The 21,155-nt window shown below is 35.2% G+C and overlaps 1 protein-coding gene across 26 annotated transcripts in view; it reads left to right on the forward strand.

Moving 5' to 3' along the window:
* Window positions 1-1,636: 1,636 nt before the first annotated feature.
* The window catches only part of FIP1L1 (factor interacting with PAPOLA and CPSF1), a 69,394-nt gene continuing 49,875 nt past the window's right edge, over window positions 1,637-21,155 (forward strand). For 3 of the 26 annotated variants that reach the window (XM_036895262.2, XM_036895272.2, XM_036895263.2), the window contains exons 1-9: window positions 1,638-1,976; window positions 3,091-3,135; window positions 3,234-3,273; window positions 9,130-9,187; window positions 10,297-10,400; window positions 14,037-14,101; window positions 14,698-14,805; window positions 15,204-15,334; window positions 15,626-15,694. In XM_036895262.2, the coding sequence (XP_036751157.1) occupies window positions 1,892-1,976; window positions 3,091-3,135; window positions 3,234-3,273; window positions 9,130-9,187; window positions 10,297-10,400; window positions 14,037-14,101; window positions 14,698-14,805; window positions 15,204-15,334; window positions 15,626-15,694 (705 nt within the window). In that variant the 5' untranslated portion in view covers window positions 1,638-1,891. Of the gene's footprint in view, window positions 1,977-3,090; window positions 3,136-3,233; window positions 3,274-9,129; window positions 9,188-10,296; window positions 10,401-14,036; window positions 14,102-14,697; window positions 14,806-15,203; window positions 15,335-15,625; window positions 15,695-21,155 lie in introns of all 26 variants that reach the window. The other 23 variants (XM_036895268.2, XM_036895270.2, XM_036895285.2 and 20 more) reach the window with 13 other exon arrangements.

Here is a 21,155-nt window from a genome sequence, read left to right on the forward strand (position 1 = left end):
ATGAATATAGAAATAAAATAATTTTGTTCTTACCCTTAGTGTGCAGTTTACTTAACAGTGTATATGTGAATAGGAGATGATATAATTTTCCAGAAACAATTGTCAATATAAAAATTAGTGTTAAAGTATGCCGGAATGAAGAGGAAGGTGAATACTTTGGACTGAATTCTTCACTGAAGTATCTAAAGAAGGAAAACTACACATGTGCAGTTACTCAGGGTAGTCAAAGGATAAAAGACCTAAACCGTAAAATACCACTAGCTTGCATCTAACCTGTCAAATGTTTCCACATTTGAAACCTTATTTTAGCTTTGGTATCCTTCTAAGAAGTGGGTATAATGTCTTATTTTAATGTGTCAATTTTACTGATGTGGTGAATGAGCAATCTTGAAATTAAATGACATAACTAAACTTGGCAGTGAATAGCACATTGAGAACTCTTTAAAGGACTGACACTGTTTTACTCATATCTTTATTTTCCAAGTTCCTAAACAGCCGATATCCAATAACTGTTCAATAAATTAAAGAATAGTATTTACTAACGAGAGAGCAAGTAAACCTGTTGATTTGTGAAACTAAAATGGATTTCTTTCTGTGAAAAGTGAGTGTACTGTTTGAAAATCTTAGAACCAAGAGAGACTTTAGACATCAGCTAATTCAGCTTTCCCACATTATAGATGAGAAAACTGAAGCAGAGAGAGGTTAATTACCTGAGGTTATGTAAATACATAGTTATAGTTAACTAAAACATTAGTTTTGGCCCATCATGTCACCTTCTCCTTGAAAGATGTGCTTGTTCAAAAGTAGCCTGAAAATGTGGTATTATCTACTAAAATAAAAACTGGATGTACTTTATTATCTATTTTGTACAAATCTGTCATAAGTCACCAGACTCTTCATTGCATTTGTTGTGAAAAGTTGAAAGCAATCTAAATGTACATCAGTAGGGAAATAGCCGTACACATTTTGTGACAGCTTATGAAATATTGGGAAGGACTTAAATATGGACATAGGACTTAAAAAACTCTCCAAGATGCTGTCGAGTAAAAAAACAAACAATCCTCATAATGATAACTACAGTGCTGTACCCTTTAAGGCTCGTTAACCTCAGGTTCTCGCACCAAAAACAAGACTTGTGAAGTAAATAATTTCAGAATGATTCACACCTAACAGAAACCAAGAGATACTTCTGGAAAAGACGAGAGTGGATAAGGGGTTCTTTGACCTTAACAGTAGTGTGTTCTTTTAACAAGACTGCATTAGTCATTCATTAGTTTGGCTTTTATTTGCTGTTAAAATTAATTTTTCAAGTAAGTGGGCATGAATTATGATTTCTTCTGTTAAATTACATACAGGGGGCTGATAGGGTAGCGATTCTGTATCAAGAATGATACATTTAAAGAAGGAAACAAGGCCTTTCGGAAGATTAAAAAAACATTAAAGAGTTAGAGAGCATCAAGGGCAGTAGAAATCCATAGCCTTACCGCCGGCGAAGGCAAGGTAGGTAGAGAGAAGGTGGGGGGAGGAGAACCGTACTGACGCAGGTCGCCGCCGGAGGCGGCCGGGCTGAAAAGGCAGAACGGGATTCCATTAGGGGCGGAGCCAATAACGGGGCGCGTGCGCAAACTGGCGCAGGTGGCTGCCGCGGAAGCGAAGTCACTTAGAGACGCCGCGCCGCTTGGGTGCTGGGGCGCGTGCGCAGGCCGGCCGCCGCCGGAGTCTTGTATGCAGCGTCCTACGTCGCGGCCGCCTTCCCTGGATTTGAATCTCGCCCTTCTTTCGTTCGCTCGCCGGCGGGTTCGCGCCCCTCTCGCCTACCCCGGCAGCGAGGCTGGGGAAGGGGTTGGAGGGGGTTGTTGATCGCCGCCTTTCAACTGTACTCGCGGCGGCCATGTCGGCCGGCGAGGTCGATCGCCTGGTGTCGGAGCTGAGCAGCGGGACCGGAGGGGATGAGGAGGAAGAGTGGCTCTATGGCGGTACGGAACTTCCTGTCCCTCCTCTTTTTCTCGGGTTCTCTAGGGCCTTCCCTCCCGGCTCGCAGACGGCCGGCGTCCCGGACCCTTACGCCGTCGCCTGGGCCTGTGGTCGGAAGCCCTGTTCGGCCTAACTTGGGCGGAGTGCGGCGCGCCTTCTTCCCCCTCCCCCGGCCCCGCTGCGGCCTCCTGCAGCCCAGCCCACGCCCCCAACACGCATCCACCCCCGCCGGGGCTGGGGCAGGGGCTGGGCCCCAGCGTCGCCCTCCTCCTTTCCCGGGCTTCCCCGCCTCTCTTCCGCGCTGTTTGCTCGTGTTTTTTTGTGTCGACTCTGAGCTCTGTTGGTGTGTCTCTTCTTGCCGCTTGGCTGTAGGATGCCCTTCCTGACCCTTTCAGTCACAGTCACTCTGTAATAATAGCTAAATAAAGTTGATGCTGTAAAACTAACGTCTTGTTTCCTGATGGTCAGTTTGTATGGAATGCACCTGCAAGGGTATCTCCTTGTCTGAAAGTCGTGCTTTAAAAATAATTAAGTAAGAGAGAAAGAGATGGAATACATTATGGCCCATAAAGAAAACCATGAATGTCTCCTGTATTAAGGTGAAGTTTTTCTTTTTTAAAAGAGACTTTTTAACCCACGTCATAGAAGTACGTCATGTCCCTTAGGCTTAAAGTTTTCAGTAGCATCTCATGTAAATTATGTTTTTCTCAAAATTAATTTAGAGCATCTTGTACTTCCCTTTTGAAAGGGACTCTACATCTGGTTTTAACTTCCATTAAGTCACAGTCCTTCCTTGTGTGTTACTGAAACTAGATTTGAAAGTATTTGTTCCTTGCCTAAAATGTATATTCTTAATCGTTTTTAGAATAGCATAGTAAAAGTGCACGTTTGGGCACCATGCAGCTCCTTCATGTGATTTTGACAAACTTGTAAAATCATTATCTGTGGTGGCAAGATTTAGCATTATTAATATAAATGTGTAGGGTTTCTTTTACAAAGATCTGGAAATCTTTAATACTTAAGTTTATATTATAGAAGTAAAGTTTGACTTTTTTTCATAAGAGACGTATCTTGTTAAGTCATTATAAGGTGATCTAACTTTGGATGTGCTTATAGGCCCATGGGACGTGCATGTGCACAGTGATTTGGCAAAGGACCTAGGTTAGTGCTTGTGATGATCACTTCAGATTTTCATAATACTGGTTTCTTTGAATGGTTTGTTAATTTTATTTATTTATGTGTGTATTTTTTTTTGGTAGATGAAAATGAAGTTGAAAGGCCAGAAGAAGAAAATGCCAGGTTAGTGAAATTTGTTGTTGATACTTAGACAGATTGTGTGGTTTTGACAAAACAGTGGTTCCATCAACAAATTGTCAAAATTACTTCAATTTATTGACTTGATTATGAATATTTTGACGAAAAGTTGGAAGCCACTGAATCCTTTAGAGTTTTTTGCTATCTCAGGACCAATTCTTACCAATTATATTTGCTAGTAGCTTTGGGGACAAACCCTGACAAAAGTAAGGGTTTAAATATGCTTCACTATTAAGTAACTTTCTACTCGTAAGTGATCTCAAGAGTGGAGTATACAGTGTAGCCATTAAACTAAGAAAAAAGTTTTAACTTAAAATTTTTTTCAATAAAAAGTTCCTTAAATTACTACTTTTACAATTAATATTTTTGATGGTGTAATTCACTTTTGGTTATAATTTCAGTGCTTTGCAGTTACTTAAATTCAGAGTGGAATTAATGAGTTTAACATTGATTGCTTATTTTATACTTTAAGATTGTTTGCAGGGAGCCAGAAACTTACTCTAAATTTCAGAACAACTCACATCCAGGTACATGGATATGCTGACATTACTGATCATATGCCTTAGTGACCAAGTAAGGTGGAGGGGTGGTTAAAATAAAGAGTTTTTAGAGAATATCTGGGTTTAAAAAGTAGAGGAAGTACCACTTCACACCCACTAGGATGGCTATAATAAAAAAGACAGTAACAGGTGTTGGTGAGGACTTGGAAAATTGGACCCCTCATAAACTGGTGGTGGATTGTAAAATGGTGCAGCTACTTTGGCAAAAAAAGCCTGGCAATTCTTCAAAAGGTTAAATACAGAGTTACCATATGAGACAGGAATTCCACTCTTTATTTATTTGTGTGTGTGTGTGTGTATACATATACATATGCGTATATATGTATATATAATGAAAGCAAATCCACACAAAAACATATCCATGAATGTTCACCGCAGCATTGTTCATAATAGCCAAAAAAGGGAAATAACCCAAGTGTCCATCAAATAATGAGTGGGTAAATGTGGTATATCCATGCAGTGAAATACTATGTCAGTAAAATGAAATAAAGCAGTGACGTGCTACAACATGGATAAAACTTGAAAACACAATACAAAATGAATGGCGCCAGTCACAAAGAACTGCATATGGTATGATTCTATTTATATTAAATGTATAGTATAGGTAAATCCATAGAGACAGTGTCTGCCTGGAGTGAGGACAAAGGGAAAATTGGGAGTGACTATTAATATATTCAAGGATACTTTATGGAGTGAGGAAAATGCGCTGGAATTAAGTAGTTGAAATTGTTGCACTATTCTGTAAATACATGAAAAACCGTTTAGTTACAGATACCAAATGAGTGGATTATGTGGCATAAAAATTATATCTCAAAGCTGTTACAGTAGGCTTACCTTGGAGATACTGCGGGTTCAGTTCCAGAGCACCACAGTAAAGTGAACATCGCAATAAAATAAGTCAAATGAATTGTTTGGTTTCCCAGTGCATATAAAGTTATGTTTAAACTGTAGTCAGTTAAGTGTGCAATAGCATTATGTCTGAAAAACAATACCTTACATGCCTTAATTTAAAAAGACTTCATTGCGAAGAAATGCTAACCATTGCCTGAGCTTTTAGAGAGTCTGTCTTTTTGCTAGTGGAGGGTCTTGGCTTGGTGGCTGCTGACTGACAGGGTGAGAGTTGCTGAAGGTTGGAGGCATTTTCTTAAAATAAGACAGTGATGAAGTGTGCCATCCATTCATGATTTCATTTCATGAACAATATCTTTGTACCATGCAGTGTTGTTTGATAGCATTTTTCCTACAGTAAAACTTCTTTCAGAATTGGAGTCAGTCCTCAAGAACTTTGCTGCTGCTGTATCAACTAAGTCTATGTGATGCTCTAAATCCTTTGTTGTCATTTCAACAATCTTTACTGGGGAATACTGTCTCAAGAAACCACATTCTTTGCTCATCTGTAAAAGCAATTTCTCATCCGACCAAGTTTTTTCATGAGATTGCAACAGTTCAGTCATGTCTGTAGGCTGCACTTTAATACTAGTTCTCTTGCTGTTTCCCCACATCTGCAGTTACTGTCTCCACTGAAGTCTTGAGCCCCTCAAAGTCATTCATAAGGGTTGAAATCAACTTTGTCCTGACTCTTGATATTTTGACCTCTTCCCATGAACCGTGCATGTTCTAAATGGCATCTAGAGTGGTGAATCCTTTCCAGAAGGTTTTCAATTCACTTTGCCCAGGTCCATCAGAGCAATCATTGCCTATGGCAACTATAGCCTTATGAAATGTATTTCTTAAATAGTAAGACTTGAAAGTCAGAATGACTCCTTGATCCATGGGTTGCAGAATGGATGTTACATTAGCAGGCATGAAAACCACCTCATTAATCTTACACATCTCTGTCAGAGCTCTTGGGTGACCAGATGCATCATTGATGAGCAGTAATATTTTGAAAGGAATCTTTTTTCTGAGCAGTAGGTCTCAAGAGTGGGCTTAAAATATACAGTAACCCATGTTGTACTGATGTGCTGTCATCCAAGCTTTGTTGTTCCATTTCTAGACACAGGCAGAGCTGATGAAGCATAATTTTTAAGGGCCTTAGGATTTTCAGAATGGTCAGTGAGCATTGACTTCATGTAAGGTTTCATCTACATTGAAAAATCTGTTTTTTAGTGTAGCTACCCTGATAATCTGAGATGGATCTTGGGGATAACTTGGGGCAGCTTAACATCAGCTCTTGCTGCTTTACCTTGTACTTTTATGTTATGGAGATGGCTTCTTTCCTTAAACCTCAAGAACTTTCCTCCGCTAGCTTCAGACTTTTCTGTGCAGCTTCCTCAACTCTCTCAGCCTTCATAGAATTGAAGATAGCTGGGTCTTTACTCTAGATTAGGCTTGGCTTAAGGGAATGTTGTGGCTGGTTTGATATTCTATCCAGACCACTAAGACTTTCTCCATAAGGCTGTTTCGCTTTTTTCTTATTTGTGTGTTTACTGGAGTAGCACTTTTAATTTCCTTCAAGAATATTTCCCTTGCAGTCACAACTTGGCTAATTCTTTGGTGCAAGCAGCCTAGCTTTTGGCCTGTTAATCGCTTTCAACGTGCCTTCCTCACTAAACTTAAATCATTTCTAGCATTTGATTTGAAGTGAAAGACATGGGGCTCTTGACTTTAACACTTAGAGGCCATTGTAGTTATTGACCTGTTTTCAATTTTGTTGTGTTTTAGAGAATAGGGCAGCCTGAGAAGAGGGAGAGAGATGGGGGAACAGCCACTCTTTGGGAACAGTTAGAATATATACAACATTTATTAAGTTCACCATCTTATGTGGGTGGAGTTCATGGTGCCCAAAACAATTACAATAGTAATATCAAAGATCATTGATCAGAGAGCACCATGACAAATATAATAGTGAAAAAGTTTGAAATACCATGACAATTACCAGAATTGAGCAAATGCTGTTTGAAAAATGGTGCCAATAGACTTGCTCAAACAGGGTTGCCACAAACCTTCAATTTGTTAAAAAAAGAGAAATCTTCAAGATGCAATAAAATGAGATATGCCTGTATTTTCAAAAAGGGAATAGAGGGGAGAGGTGAAGAGTGGAAATAGAAATAGCAATAGCTCAGGAGATGAAATTAGAGTATTCTTCCTCTCTTAAAAATATGCCCTATATTGGAATACTTTTTTTCATTCATTGCTATATCATCTGAAATTTTACCATGTAGTTTTAAAATTTATGTATCCCAACTCTGTTCCTAACTTTGTCAGTTACCTGCAAGATTGAGATTTGTGTATATTTAGCAAAGTAATCAAAAAAATTTCATACCTCATTTTTCCGTTGGTCAAGAAAATAATTGATAACAGTACAGATTCACAATCAAATACATATTTTTTAATGACCTATGTTCCATTAACTTTTGTTAATAATAGTTCTTGGGTACAAATCTAGAAGCTTATTTTCTGATTGAACATTCTTTAATTTTAGCTCCTCAATTTATTGGCGAGAACCCTTCTACATTCCCTGGTAGACAATGTCAATGTCAAAGTGCCTGTATTTCTTACTAAAACTTTATTTGGAGAGCTGTTAAGTTTATATCATCCTATGGAAAAGGTCTACCTTTAAAATTTTATATTTCCAGATATGGCTTTTGAAGGGCCCCCACCCATAAAATGGCAAAATTCCTGCTTCTCTTCCGGGTCCTCAGTTCCTGCCAGCGCCATCTGAACCCCAATCACCCCTCGCCCCCCTAATCCCAGCACCTAGCCAATAGCCACCAGCCCCGTAGAAGTGACACCACAATCACCCCATGCCCCTTCCTATATAACCCAGCACCTTTCCCTAATAAAGCAGAATTCTCCCGTGAATTGCTGCTGTGTGTCGCTCCTTTCCTTTCAGCTTTTAATTTTACTATTTTTCTAACATTTTAATGGTGGTCGAGAATTAGAACTTTTAAAAGTCTGTTGGGAAAGAGATCTCTGCCAAACCTGCATTCTAGTATCCAGTTTGATACTGCATTGCTCTAACTTAGCTGATTTCTTGCTATTAGAATTTTCCCGACACAGCTTCTTTATGACTGGTTCATTGTAAAAACCACTGTTCTTAACCGTTGAATTACACTGTCTCCAACTCTGTCATGTTTATTTATCCAAAAAAATTACTGTTTTGTGATATAAAAAGCAAACTGGCCTTGTTTCCAGCCCTTAGAAGCTTAGTTAAGCAGGAGGTAAATGTACTGAAGAATTACAGTATTTTATTTTTGGTCAAACAGTAGAACAAGGAAAATTTAACATTAAAGTTTTTAGTTTTTAGCCTTAATTTTGTGTTACTTGGGGATTGTACAGCTTAAATTGACTTATGTAGAATTGCTTTACAGAAAGTGAAATTTAGAAAAGATAAGCAAAAATCTAATGAAAAAGTCTTTGAATTATATCAACATCTGGACATTTTTCTTAGAAATGTTACTAATTGTGAGTTACTTGTTTTGTACTTCAGTTTGCTTATCTGTAAAATGAGATTAATGGTTAATTCCCATGATCAAAATTAATTATTAAATATATAGTAAACTGATTACATTATTGTACTTGAAGTATTATTTGATAGTTAATGCCCATATGCTTGAGTTTCACATGAGAATAAGAGTGTTTTATTGTTATATATCAATGTTGTTTAATATGGTAAATTTAGGTATACTGGCCTTAAAGTAATTCATTTTTAATGCATCTAAATGGTCTGGAGGTCCTTTTTAGTATCAAATTGGAAGGCAGTCTTTCATGAAGATGTATTTTTTTAATCTTAAAACTAATATTTTATATTGCACAGAGCATATATCCAATAAAATTGGTGAAACAGAAAACCAGGAAGAATCATGTATGTTAACTTGATTTTTAAAGAGTTAATGTGATCGTATCACAAATCTGAGTTCTTTGGGCACCAGGGAAAAGAGGAAACTGTGTGTTATATAGCCCTTGGCAGTTACAGTAATACCTTGCACATAGTGGATGTTCAATAAAGATTTAGCATAGGTAAAGTTAAGTAAGTGATGCATAGTTTTAAAATGTTTAAAAAAAACTCAAATTATACCCCACTGTCAAATTGCAAATTTGACATCATTAACAACCTGTAGAGGCAGTTCCATTCTACTTCCAATGTTGAGTATGTATTTTATGCAAATTAATTAGAAGTAGCAGAGTAAGGCTGGCAGTTTTTAGCATCTCTTTTCTCAGCATCTGGTGGAGACAGCTATTTTTGGAAATTATCAGAGATAGCTGAAAAATATTCGTTTACTCTATCTGTGCTTCTGAAAAAGTAATACCAGACGTGTACTTTTTTTGTTGTTTGTAGTGCTAATCCTCCATCTGGAATTGAAGATGAAACTGCTGAAAATGGTGTACCTAAACCGGTAAAATAAGACTTCCAAATCCAGTTACTTCCCTATTTAAAATCTTTATTGGTAGATTCCTGTTCACTTAAGAAAAAAGCCAGAATTTAACATGACTTTCAGTAGCCTATGTGAGCTGTTCCCCTCCTGTATTTCCTGCCCCATCTGGTGCCATCAAAAGCATTGGTGATGAGAAGAAACAGTGAAAAGAGATTCAAATGAAATAGAGCATGGGCAAAGGCTTGATGTCTGTTGCTTTTAAGGGACTGAATGGTCTTAACTCAGCTAAAGAGATCATGCATGATTTTAAAAACAAACATTGAATCCTGCCACTCAAGTTTGAGTGTTACAGTTTTTTGGCAAACTTTCTCTAATATAAGTGATAGTCTGATTTCATGTCAGTTAAAAGTGGTGTTTTGGGGATGTGCGGCGGTGAATGTATCATTTGTTCTGTGAATGCTTAATATTCTAATCCTGAAAAGGGAAATTGTTTTTCTGCATGTTTGAACTTGTTTACAAAGTATTATCCTAGGTAATTACTTTTTTTATGATTCTGTGACTAAGCACAAAATAGCTTATTAAAACCAAAACAAAATATTTGCAAATGACCCTACTTTTACTCACAGAAATAGAGTATCCCTCAGTCCTTCACATGCAGGGCCTCTTCTAGGTTTAAATGAATGCCAAGAATAAGTGAGCTACTCCTTAACTATTTGGTGCTTTTTAATCATGATACTGTGACTATAAATTTGTTTTCCTCTTTCTCTTTCCCTCTTTGTGTTCTTTTTGCCAAGAATTCCTCAAAGTACTTATTTTTTGTAATTTTATCTTCTGTATATATTAGTACATTGCCGTAGATTCTTTCAAGAGGAGCAATTATAAATAGAAAAAAATAAGTGAGGTGTTATAAAACAATGATTCCAAAAGTTCTATTTCACATTCTTACCCCTTTTTATCATGTAGAAGATCAAAGTTATAAGTAAGTTGAAATAGGTACTGACTATGAGCTTGTAACCGTTTTCTCTAAAATTGTAGCTCAAAAAATGCAGAGTGGTTGCTTTTTCAGTTACTCATATTAGATGTTGAAATGGGTTATTGAATGTATTTTGTTATCGTTCATGTTGCTATAGAAAGTGACTGAGACTGAAGATGACAGTGATAGTGACAGTGACGATGATGAGGATGATGTTCATGTCACTATAGGAGACATTAAAACGGGAGCACCACAGTATGGGTAAGTTATTTTTAAGTAACAATTGTGTGCCTGAATGAAAGGTAGTGTTCTTATGTCAGACTGTTAATGATTGATTCCATTGTTTTTACATTGTACTATGATATAAAAGAAGTCTTATTAAAATTTCACAACTTTCTAAGAAAGTGGATCTTAGAAGTTTTCACCACAAGAAGAAAATATAACTGGGTGTTGTGCTGGATGTCAACTAAACTTACTGTTGTCATTTTATAATTTATATGTACGTCATTATCTTACACATAAAATTAATGCATGTTATATATCAATTATATCTCATAATAAAAAGTGATTTCACCATGATAATACTTCTTTCATAAAGATAGGTAAAAATCACATGGAAGCAGCAGTTTTTGATTCGTGCAATTAAAGTGTTTTTATAGAGCTGAGTACTACAAATTCTTTAGAGCTAGAAAACATAAATCGCAGTTTGCATCTGCGTTGTTCTTCCATTTTATTTCCTAACCAAACCTCAGTGTAGATTTTTAACTTTTCGTCCAATAAAAACAATATCAAAAGTGTTTTTTTTTTCCAAATATCCTATAGTCTCTTTAAAGGATAGGCTTTAAACTTTTTTAAACTTTTAAGTTTTACAGTCTGTAAAACTGGATCAGGTGAATGGACTGACACTGACTAATTGGGCAAATAATCTCACAGGATTGGAAGGGAATAAAAGTACAGGTTGTGATTTTGTTATGTTGGTTAAGTATGGATCAGTATTTTTTCTGTTTGTCAGATTGGATGTATAATGTGATGCTTGTGTATTGTATTAGGAATAAACTTTTCATTAATTGGACTAGAGTTCATTAAGTAGTCTTATCTGGGATCAACCAGTGTATGTATAAATACTTCTGAGTAGTTGTCTTCTCCAGTAGAGCCATTTTTTTTCAAACATTATATAAGTTATTGTCATCATCAATTTTGCATTATACTATTGACTGCCTGTGTAATTTTAAAACCCTAGCAACTTTTTAGGGAGCAGGGTTAAAAAGAGACTAAGCTGCTCATATTAGGGGTAATAACTCTTGATGTTCTCCTCATCCCTATTTGAAGTAAATAATTAGTGTTAGGCTTATAATACTAGTAGACCTTTATGCTAATAGGCCTTTGCCAACTGCATTATTCAAAAAGAACATTAATCATATAAGACTATAATGATCATTGCATGTTTAGTAAGTACTGTTATATAAAATTCTGTTTGCAAATATGGAGTACAATTAAGGCAACTGATGGTTTTTTAAATTAATATGAGCAATTTTTTGCTAGGAGTTGCATGCAAATGTTAAATGCACATACACTCCCATAGTACTTTATTTGAACTTTATTTCTTAGAGCAGTTTCCAGTGTCATGAATTGTAGCTGTTTGTACATGTTTATTACCTTTAGACTTTAAATTCTTCAAGAGTAGAAATTGTGGTTTATGAATTTTCCTATTCCTTATATTGCCTTACATAGTAAATAGTTGGTAAATGTTTATTGACTAGTAGATTTGATGTAATTATCCATTTGAGATGATAGTCCAAACAAAGCTGGCAGCAGTAGTGTAAGAATGGGTGGGAAAAATAACATATGTTTGAGTGAATAACAAATACAAATAACATGGGTAACTGGTTGGTTGTGGGTAGAGAGCAAGATAAAGGACTCAGTCACTTAGAGGTTTCTAGAGCAGTTAATTGTGTACATAATGTATATTACTATACATGGGTAATACAGGAGAAGCAGATTAAAAAAATTAATTACTCTGATGCATTTCTTTGAAGTTCCTTACACACACAAGTGTGTTGTTGGCTCTAGTTCCTAGAGCAACCTGAAACCTCATGGAAATCTATTAGACTGTATCAGATCTGCTTAAGTGCAATTTTCCAAACAGCTGAGCTTCTCTACACATAATGAATATGAAGGCTTGTGGTTTTGAATAGGAAAAATTATTTTTAAAAAAGGTAAGACGGGGAAGGGAAAGTAGCTGAGTGAGAGGCAAAGAAGTTCATTTATTGAACTTACAGCGAAGCCTTTTAAAAATAGCATTTTGTTTTATCCTTTAGCAGTTCTGTAAGAACACCATTTAGAGACAGTCCTTGATATTTGTACACTTGGCTTTAGCTAGAACCTTTGTACATCATATATAGATAGCCCAAAAGTGCTTTTGCTGAATTTAGATTGTTTAAATGTCAGTGTCATGGGACAGGAACCGTATTTGTCCAGTCCTCATTCTTTCTCCTTACCGTAGAACTGTATCTGGTGTAGGTGCTCAAGTGTTTATTAAATTAATTCGTCAATGAGCTGATTAAACATTTCAAGTTGGTAATAATAATACTGCCTGACAGTAACAGTTTAATTTGGGCCACTTCGTACTTCCTGCTTTTGTAGCAGTGGACTTTACACAATTATTTCGCTATTTTATTGCATTTATCCTTATTTGTTTTTAAAGCAGAAAACAGAAAAATGATAGTGTTAAGTGAATAATGTAGGTCTCATAAATGTAGCACATTGGAGACTAACAATCGGACTTACTTGGCAGAGCAAAAGCAGTGAATTTTTACAAGTCCAGTTGGCTGAACTTGTGAAGATAAAGAACCAAATTAAATCATATGAATATAATGTGAGAAAAATCATTGAAAACATAGTCTATAACTTGAGAGGTCTTACTAATATCTTTTTGCTCTTGGGAATTGAGCCTTCTTCCTTACCTACTCCCTTCTGTCTCCTTCTCCCTAACCTCCCCCAAAATGTTAAATGTTTTGGTTATTATATTTGAATTTCCTACTTATAATCAAGGGTGTATTGTATTAAAAAGTAGGGAACTCTCTGTAAACCCATTTTACAGAAAATTTATACACAGTCCATGGGGTCTTAAGTAACTTGGCTGAAGTTACACGACCAATAATTGACTAAACTTGTATTTGAACATGGGTCTGCCTGACTCCTGATTTTATATATTTTTTTCTCTAGCATATATGTATTACAGTACATTTTAAAAAATGTAGCTCAGTAATTTTTTCAAGTGTATACATTCATGTAGCCACCATTCAGGTCAAGATATAGAACATTACTAGTATTCTAAAAACTTCCTTCTTGTATCCTCTCTATCATTAACCACCAGACACCACCAAATACTGTTCTGCTTTCACTCTAGATTTATTTTTGAATTTAATGTAAATGTATTTATTTTATGGACAAAAGTGCTACTTGGATAGTTGAAAGAAGATTTATCAACATCAAATGCAGGAAGAACTAAAAGGAAGTCACTGGATTTGGGAACAAAGTGGAAAAATGCCATTCTAGTAGAATTGCTATATGTTGACTAACTAGGAGGCGAGGAAATGAAGACAAGGTGTGTAAACTGTTGTTTTCCTCCTTGTCAAATTTCCTGTGAAGTTTGCTACAGTGTAATATTGAGTCAGTGGCAGGTGAGTTTTTGAAATAGAAAATCAGTCTTTTAAAAACTGTTTGTTTTTATCTTTCATTGAGCAAGTGACAAACTTTTAAAATTAAAACATTTTCTAAAATGTGTGAGTCAGTTTTAGTCTATCCAGTTAATATGTGGGTGTATAAATTATTATACACATGGAATATTATTGCTTTTTAAGTTTCTTAAAATAATCTCTATTATTTTGTTTATAGGAGTTATGGTACAGCACCTGTAAATCTTAACATCAAGACAGGAGGAAGAGTTTATGGAACTACAGGTAAAATTTGTATTTGCTACCACATCCATAGGAAAATAAAAGATATTTCTGAATAGGTCATAAATAAATTTTAATCACTTGTAATTAATTGTTATTAAATTGTTAAATAACGATTTCATTTGCAGCTCAATTAAAAAGAGCAGTTTTTGACCATATGTCACAGAGATGGGCAAACTTTTCCTGTAAAGGGCTAGATAATAAACAGTTTAGTCTGTGTAGGCCACACAGGCTTCCTGTCACATAGTTGAGGTCTTTTTTTACTTGTTTGTTTTACAAGTCTTTTAAAAAGGTAAACACCTTTCTTAGCTCAGAGACTGTACAAAAACAGTGATTTAAAACTTGGAAGTTAACAACATAATCTTGGTACAGGGATTGCTTGTAAGTAACAAGTCCCTAATTTTTCTATCCACTTGAATTTTACAGATACACCATAAAATTTGACCTCACCTTTTATTTATGGTAAACATTAATACTTTGTTTGAAACTTTTGCCATATTTAGTGCTAGCAATTGTAAAAAGGTGCCAATGTTTTCTGTTTGGTATCTCAACTTCTTGCTAATGTAGCTCCTTCACCATTTTGTAATTTTATGAAATAGGAACAAAAGTCAAAGGGGTAGACCTTGATGCACCTGGAAGCATTAATGGAGTTCCACTCTTAGAAGTGGATTTGGATTCTTTTGAAGATAAACCATGGCGTAAACCTGGTAAGATTATTGTGGATTATATGATTCCAAACATTTTTAGAATAAAGTCGTTTAAAGTATTCTTCAGCATCAATAGAATATAATTTTTCTAATGTCATTTTTGTTATCTAAAACACATGTCAAGTAATAATGACCTGTATTATTAAATCTTACTGGCGGCCTAGCATTATATGAAAGTAGACTTACATATTTTATTATAATGCTATTTCTAAAGGAAATAATTTTGATCAAATTTTTGGTAGTTGTTTCTTTATGTTGGTAATTGGAAGAACTTGTTAAATTTAGAAGGGGTTGTAAGACTTTAAAACTAAATTTATGTTTTTATGGCGTACTATATTTCATATGCTGCATAAAAATGGAAAAAATATTTGTACACTAAAAGCCTATTCTATCTTCAGGTGCTGATCTTTCCGATTATTTTAATTATGGGTTTAATGAAGATACCTGGAAAGCTTACTGTGAAAAACAAAAAAGGATACGAATGGGACTTGAAGTTATACCGGTTACCTCTACTACAAATAAAATTACGGTAATTAGTAAATATTCCAAAAAACTAAGCCTTTTCTACAATCCCAATTTTATTCCCCAAATTAAATCACTTTTTCCCTGTCAAGGTGGTTAAATGCTATAAGACAGCTTAAAAATTCCATCCTCTTTACTGTGTATGTTTTTGCCCTTCCTTCCCTTTCAGTGTTTCATATTAATAATTACCTGATGTTCTTAGTTTAAAGCCAGACTAGCCACAGCTAGTTTGTCTTTATATGGCCTATCAATTAAAAATTATGTGGTATCTTAATGGGGAATATGTTATTTAACTTAGGCCGAAGACTGTACTATGGAAGTTACACCAGGTGCAGAGATCCAAGATGGCAGATTCAATCTTTTTAAGGTGAATTTTAGTAAATTATCCTTGGTTGCTCTCATTTTTTGTTCTTGAGTCTGCTCCCATACCACTACTCAAGGGATGAGATTAAAGTGGAAATAGCTACCTTTTTTCCAAACCTTCAGCTTCCTGGTGACTTACAAATTTGCTGATTGTTGTTTTATCTCCACTTTTGCAAGCATGTGAATTTACAGCCTATTTACTAACAAATGCCAAGTAAAACTATTGTGCTTTATGTTGTTGTGATTTTATTTTATCATAGTATGTGTTTGTAGGATATGCAGGTTCATGCCAACAAGCTAAGCTCTCATTATAGATCATGTAATCTTTCAGAATTGGAGACTAAATTTTCTTATAAAAATATTGTAAGGAAGATGGCATACTACTCTATTATCTGTATGACACTAAAATCATTAGTGTGATGTCTTTAAGGTAAGGCAAGAATCTTAGGCATTCTTTGAGAGTCCCTTAGAAAAAGACTCAACAGAATAAGATTAAGCCATTGATTCTTAAAATTCATACTGGGAAGGAGTAGGTTTAGTGAGGGACTTGGAGGTTGATACTTCCATTTTGGTGTCAAGTGTGGCTTCTCCATTCATTCTGTATGACCACAGACCCTGTCCAAAGAATAATGTATTTTCATGTTTGTGCAACACAGCAACCTGTAAACTTTTCTTGAAATCCTGATTGTGTACTCTTTTTCACCTTAATTCTTGATTCTTGTATTCAGTGACACTGGAATGAAGACTGAGAGTGGCTTTTAGATTAGGGTGTATGTACTCAGGTAACTTTTGTGGGCAGCAACTTTTCTGTGACCCCTTTGGGACTGCAGCACTGTCCACCAAAATACTGCCGTAGGCAATGTATGCGCTATATCCACAGATGTAGCCGCTCTGCTGGACACAGTTCTGTGTAGAGAATTTAATTTTAGTTTACATCCTACTTTGGGTAAGTATTTGGTTCTTGTTCTGCTATAAATCTTTTGAAAATACATGATGATGTCTGTCCTATTTTAAATGGTCATCAGGTTCTTTTTGATGGTATCTACTTATTTAGTCATTGAATATATTGTTATACATCATTACAATGAATAGATAGAAAAGTTGCCTTGCTGATGAATAGTTCATAAGCAGTGGTGCTTTTTATTTTCTTCTAACAGAAATGAGAACTGCTTTTGTGAACTGCCAGCCTCTGTATACTTCATCTTTTTGGGCAGACTTCTAAAGAATAAAAAGAAACTCCTAGGGGCTGGTCTCTTATTGAAAGTAGTTTGTTGTGGTTGAGTTTTCATATACATACTATCTGTTGAAAAATTATTTTGAACTGTCTTGGTTATATGAAAGGAGGTCATTGTTTCATTCTGATTTACTTGATTCTGAATTAATTAAAACTTGAATTTGACGAGTGTGGTCTAATGGTTTCTCTCACCTTGATAATATGTTTTTAATACTGCTTATCTGTTAGAAATAGCTCATTTGGGAATAGGGTGTGTACTTTAATAATGTGGGTAGTTCACATTCTTTATGTCTTCTTTAGGATTTATTTTATTGATAATGTTCAAAATCTACAGCTAATGGTATGTGAGAATGTGTGGCATTTTCAGGCTGCAGTTTGGTTTACATTGAATTGTAGAAAAGTTTCTGTCAACTGAAATAAATGTAAGAAATATCCTTGTTCAGATTTCTTTGGGATTGTTATTCTTTGATATAGTATTAGTTGTCTTTTACTATCTATTCTGCAATTCTGGATGATACCAAAAAAAAAAAAATTATAAAGATGTAACTGGTATACCAAATATACAGAGGTAAAAATTCCTAGTTATTATTAAGTGCCAAAATGTGTATTTTAGACCAAATGCTGCTGAAATTGGAGAAATGGAAAAGATGATTAGAAATTACTTTGGGATTAGAAATTACATTGGGTGCTATATTTAGGTCCTTTCTATTTGTGGGTTGTTTTTTTTTTTTAGAGTCTAAAGAGGATACAGTAATACAGAGAAGCATATGCCATTTTAATCGGAGCCTTGACTGTGGAGAAGAGAATAAAAAGTATTAAAGATCAAGGAGATGGCTTGGGGCAAAGAAATGTTATGTTTTAATTGAGTAGAAGATGAGAGGATTATTAAAGAAATTAGCATTATTGAATCAGGGTTCTTTTTGGAAAGGAATAGAAGAGGCTTTCATGTGGTTCAATTATAGAAAACCTACAAACAAGGAAGATGAGTTGGAGGAGGCTGTTTGTGAGTGGGAAAGTGACTTCTAAGTAACACTATTCTGGCAGCAGTGTATGGTGTGGTTGAAGAAAAGAAAGTTAAAGCTCTTATTCACCTACTTTTGAACTGGAATTGTTAGGAGAAAGAGATAAAAGGAAAAAAGCTTCTGCAATTTTCTTGATAAATCTGAGCACCTCCAGTTTGCCCTGCAGTGTGTGCTAGATGCTATTGAAAGACAAGGTCTCTGTATTCTAGGAGCTCATGATCTGAGTGACCTGTGTCTATGAACTAAACTGCAATACACTGTGACAGATGTCCTGTTGGTGGTATTGACAAAGTGCCATAGGGAATTCAGAGGAGAGCGGGTTAGCGTATATTGTGGAGTCTAGAAGTATTCAAATGGGAGGTGATAATTGAAAGATGAATGAGATTTCATTAGTAGAAGATAGGGAAGTATAGAACATTATATGGCATTGAGAGCAATATGAGGAGGACCGGCTAGCATGAAAGAGAGGGTGGATGAGAGATACATGAGAGAGGCCTAGAAATAGTAGAAATGGGGCTATGATGAGATAGTCCTTAATCTTAAACCAGCCTGCAGGTATTTGTGTAGGCAAGAAGAAGCCATTTGAAAGTTCTTGAGTAGGAGAATAGCATGATTCTGTTTTTTACAAAAGGCACTGGCACCAGGGTAAGCTCTAGAATGTAAGTGGGGGAACAGAGATCCAGAAACCATACTGTTGCTGTCCTGTTGAAACAAAATGAACTGGTGAATGGACAAAGAAGCACATTTAAGAATCATAGTTTAAGTTCTTTTCATATCTACTGCAAAGATATTTTTTATCCTAAATCAAGTGAGAGACAATCTTATCAGTCTCTTTAAAGTAACTTTTTTTTTTTTTACTTTTCACTAGGTAAATTTTCAAGCAAAGTAACATGGAGATAGAATAGTGCAGATGAACCCCTATGTGTTTATTATAGTGTCTCAATGATTATTAATATTTTGATATTCTTAAAGTATTTTGTATATTGTGATATAAATAAGGGTATTTTGTTTTTTACTGAAGTAAAAGGAGGTCAAGTTTAATAGGCATAAAGTAAAATCACTTGATTGAATGCAAAAATAATTATGTAATTGTATAATTTGGTTGGCTGAAAGGCAAGAGAGGAGTGACTAGTGGGAATGGGTAAAGTATATATGTAAGAAAAAAATTGACTCGTCTTGTCATTTTTATGTCGATATGTACACGCACGTTGCACACTTGCATAATGATTCTTTTTCTTCTATGGAACTATGTGTAAGCTTTGTCACCAGTGTTCTAAAATTTCAGAACTGTGTGTATCTATTACCTCCATTGTCCCAAGGTGTTCATTTGTACCCTCTTAATCTGGAGGTACGTCTCTTTCACTTCTGAAGGAGTGTTTTTCTTACTCTTTTTTTAAATTATATCCTTATATTATTTTCTTCTTTGAATTTTTACTTTTTCTCTGCTTCTTTCTTCTGGACTTGCTTTTCAAATATTGGACCTCTTATGCTGGTCCTTTAATTTTCTTAATCTTTCTTTCACTTTCAATTTCTCTGTCTTCCATTATCTGGGAGATTTCTTCAACTTTACATCTCTTCTCTTCACCTTTTCAGCTTCTACTGTTATATTTTTAATGTTCAAGATTTTTCTTCAGTATTTAACTGTACCATCTTACTCTTGTTCATGTATGCAGTGATGTATTTTTCTCCCTTTTTCTTGAAAGATACTATTATTATGATAGGTTGTTAGTTTCTGTTAGGTTTTCTTTTCCTGCAGTGTGTTTTCGCCAAGTCAAGTTTTTAAGTTTGTTTTTGACTTTTGACTTTGACTTTTCTCAAATGTTTGTTGATCTTTGGCCATTCACTTATGAGGGAGTAGGCCTCTAAGAAGGTGATTGGAAGCTGTTTCTGTAAATAGAACTTGCTGAATGTAGGCTTACTGAAGGGCTATGTAATCAGTAATAATTTTTGGTAGTAATATGACTTTTCAAAGAGATTCCTGTATGCTGTGTAGAGGGTTCATACTTGGCTGATTCAAATGTTCTGGGAGCCAAAATTGTCAATTCCTGAACATTTTTGGGTCCTGCCATGAAAATTAATGTCTTTGCTTTCTCATTGCTAACTTAGGATTCCGATTATTTTGTCTGCTCAGTCAGTTCTAATTTTTTCATCTACTTTCAAAGTCCTACATTTTATTGCATTCCCAATCTTCTTGTTTTTGCGGGTTGAAACAAAGTTGTGATAACTTGTTTTCCACTTTCCCTTTTTTTACCTCAACATTATATGGTAAATGTTTTCCTAGGTTTTTAAAGTTTTTGATAACACTTTAAATAGTTACATAATCCATTCTTTGGGTATACCATAATTTACTTGACAAATTTCTTTCTAGACACTTTGTAGTGTTAAACTTTTATAATAATGCTATAAAGGGCAGTTGAAGTAATTTCACCAAATAATTTTAAGTTGTTGTACAGTGGCAGCACAGTCTGCATAAATATTTAGCTTCTTAAGGTTACAGACTGCAGTTAACTTTTGTTTGGATCTGTAAGATACTACATTAATTTGTTTTTAGAGAATCAGTCATGGTTCATTAGTCATTTCTTAAAAGATTAGATCATGTGAAAAAATAGTCTCATGTTCTGATGAAATAGATAATTGACTCTGTAATCCTGGGTACAGCATCTGAAGACAAGTGGATAATGCAGGTTGATTAGGAGGATTGCTAAAATGGTAAGGATTTTCAGAATTGTTTAATGTAATGAGTATACCATGAAGAAATTAAGGAGGAAAGAAAACTAAATTAAGAAAAAGTAATTTTCACATGTTTAAAAATGTACTCTTTTTGATATCTTTTCTCACTTCCCCTATTGTAAATACTCTATTGCCTGTGCTCTCTTCCCTCTTTTTTTTTCTTTTACTCTCCCACTTTTCTTCTTTGACCATTCTCCAGTCCCACTTCCCAGTTTTTAATTGATCATTGACTATTCCAGGGAGTGTCTTAGGCTTAGGTGAGGAGAGGATGTGAGCATTCTAGACTTAAGTATGTATGGTCTTAGAGTTTATCTGACTTAAAGGGGGAGAGTGGTATTAATTACGATAATCATGCCAAAAATTATGTAGCTATAAATTCCATGTCCTGTGAAAGCTTTGAAGTACCATTTAAGCTGAGTTCCAAAGTCAGTCAAATAATAAATACCGAGCACTTACAGCATGCCAGGCACTATTTTTAG

This window comes from Manis pentadactyla, chromosome 5, assembly GCF_030020395.1.
Source record: "Manis pentadactyla isolate mManPen7 chromosome 5, mManPen7.hap1, whole genome shotgun sequence".
Lineage (NCBI taxonomy): Eukaryota > Metazoa > Chordata > Mammalia > Pholidota > Manidae > Manis > Manis pentadactyla.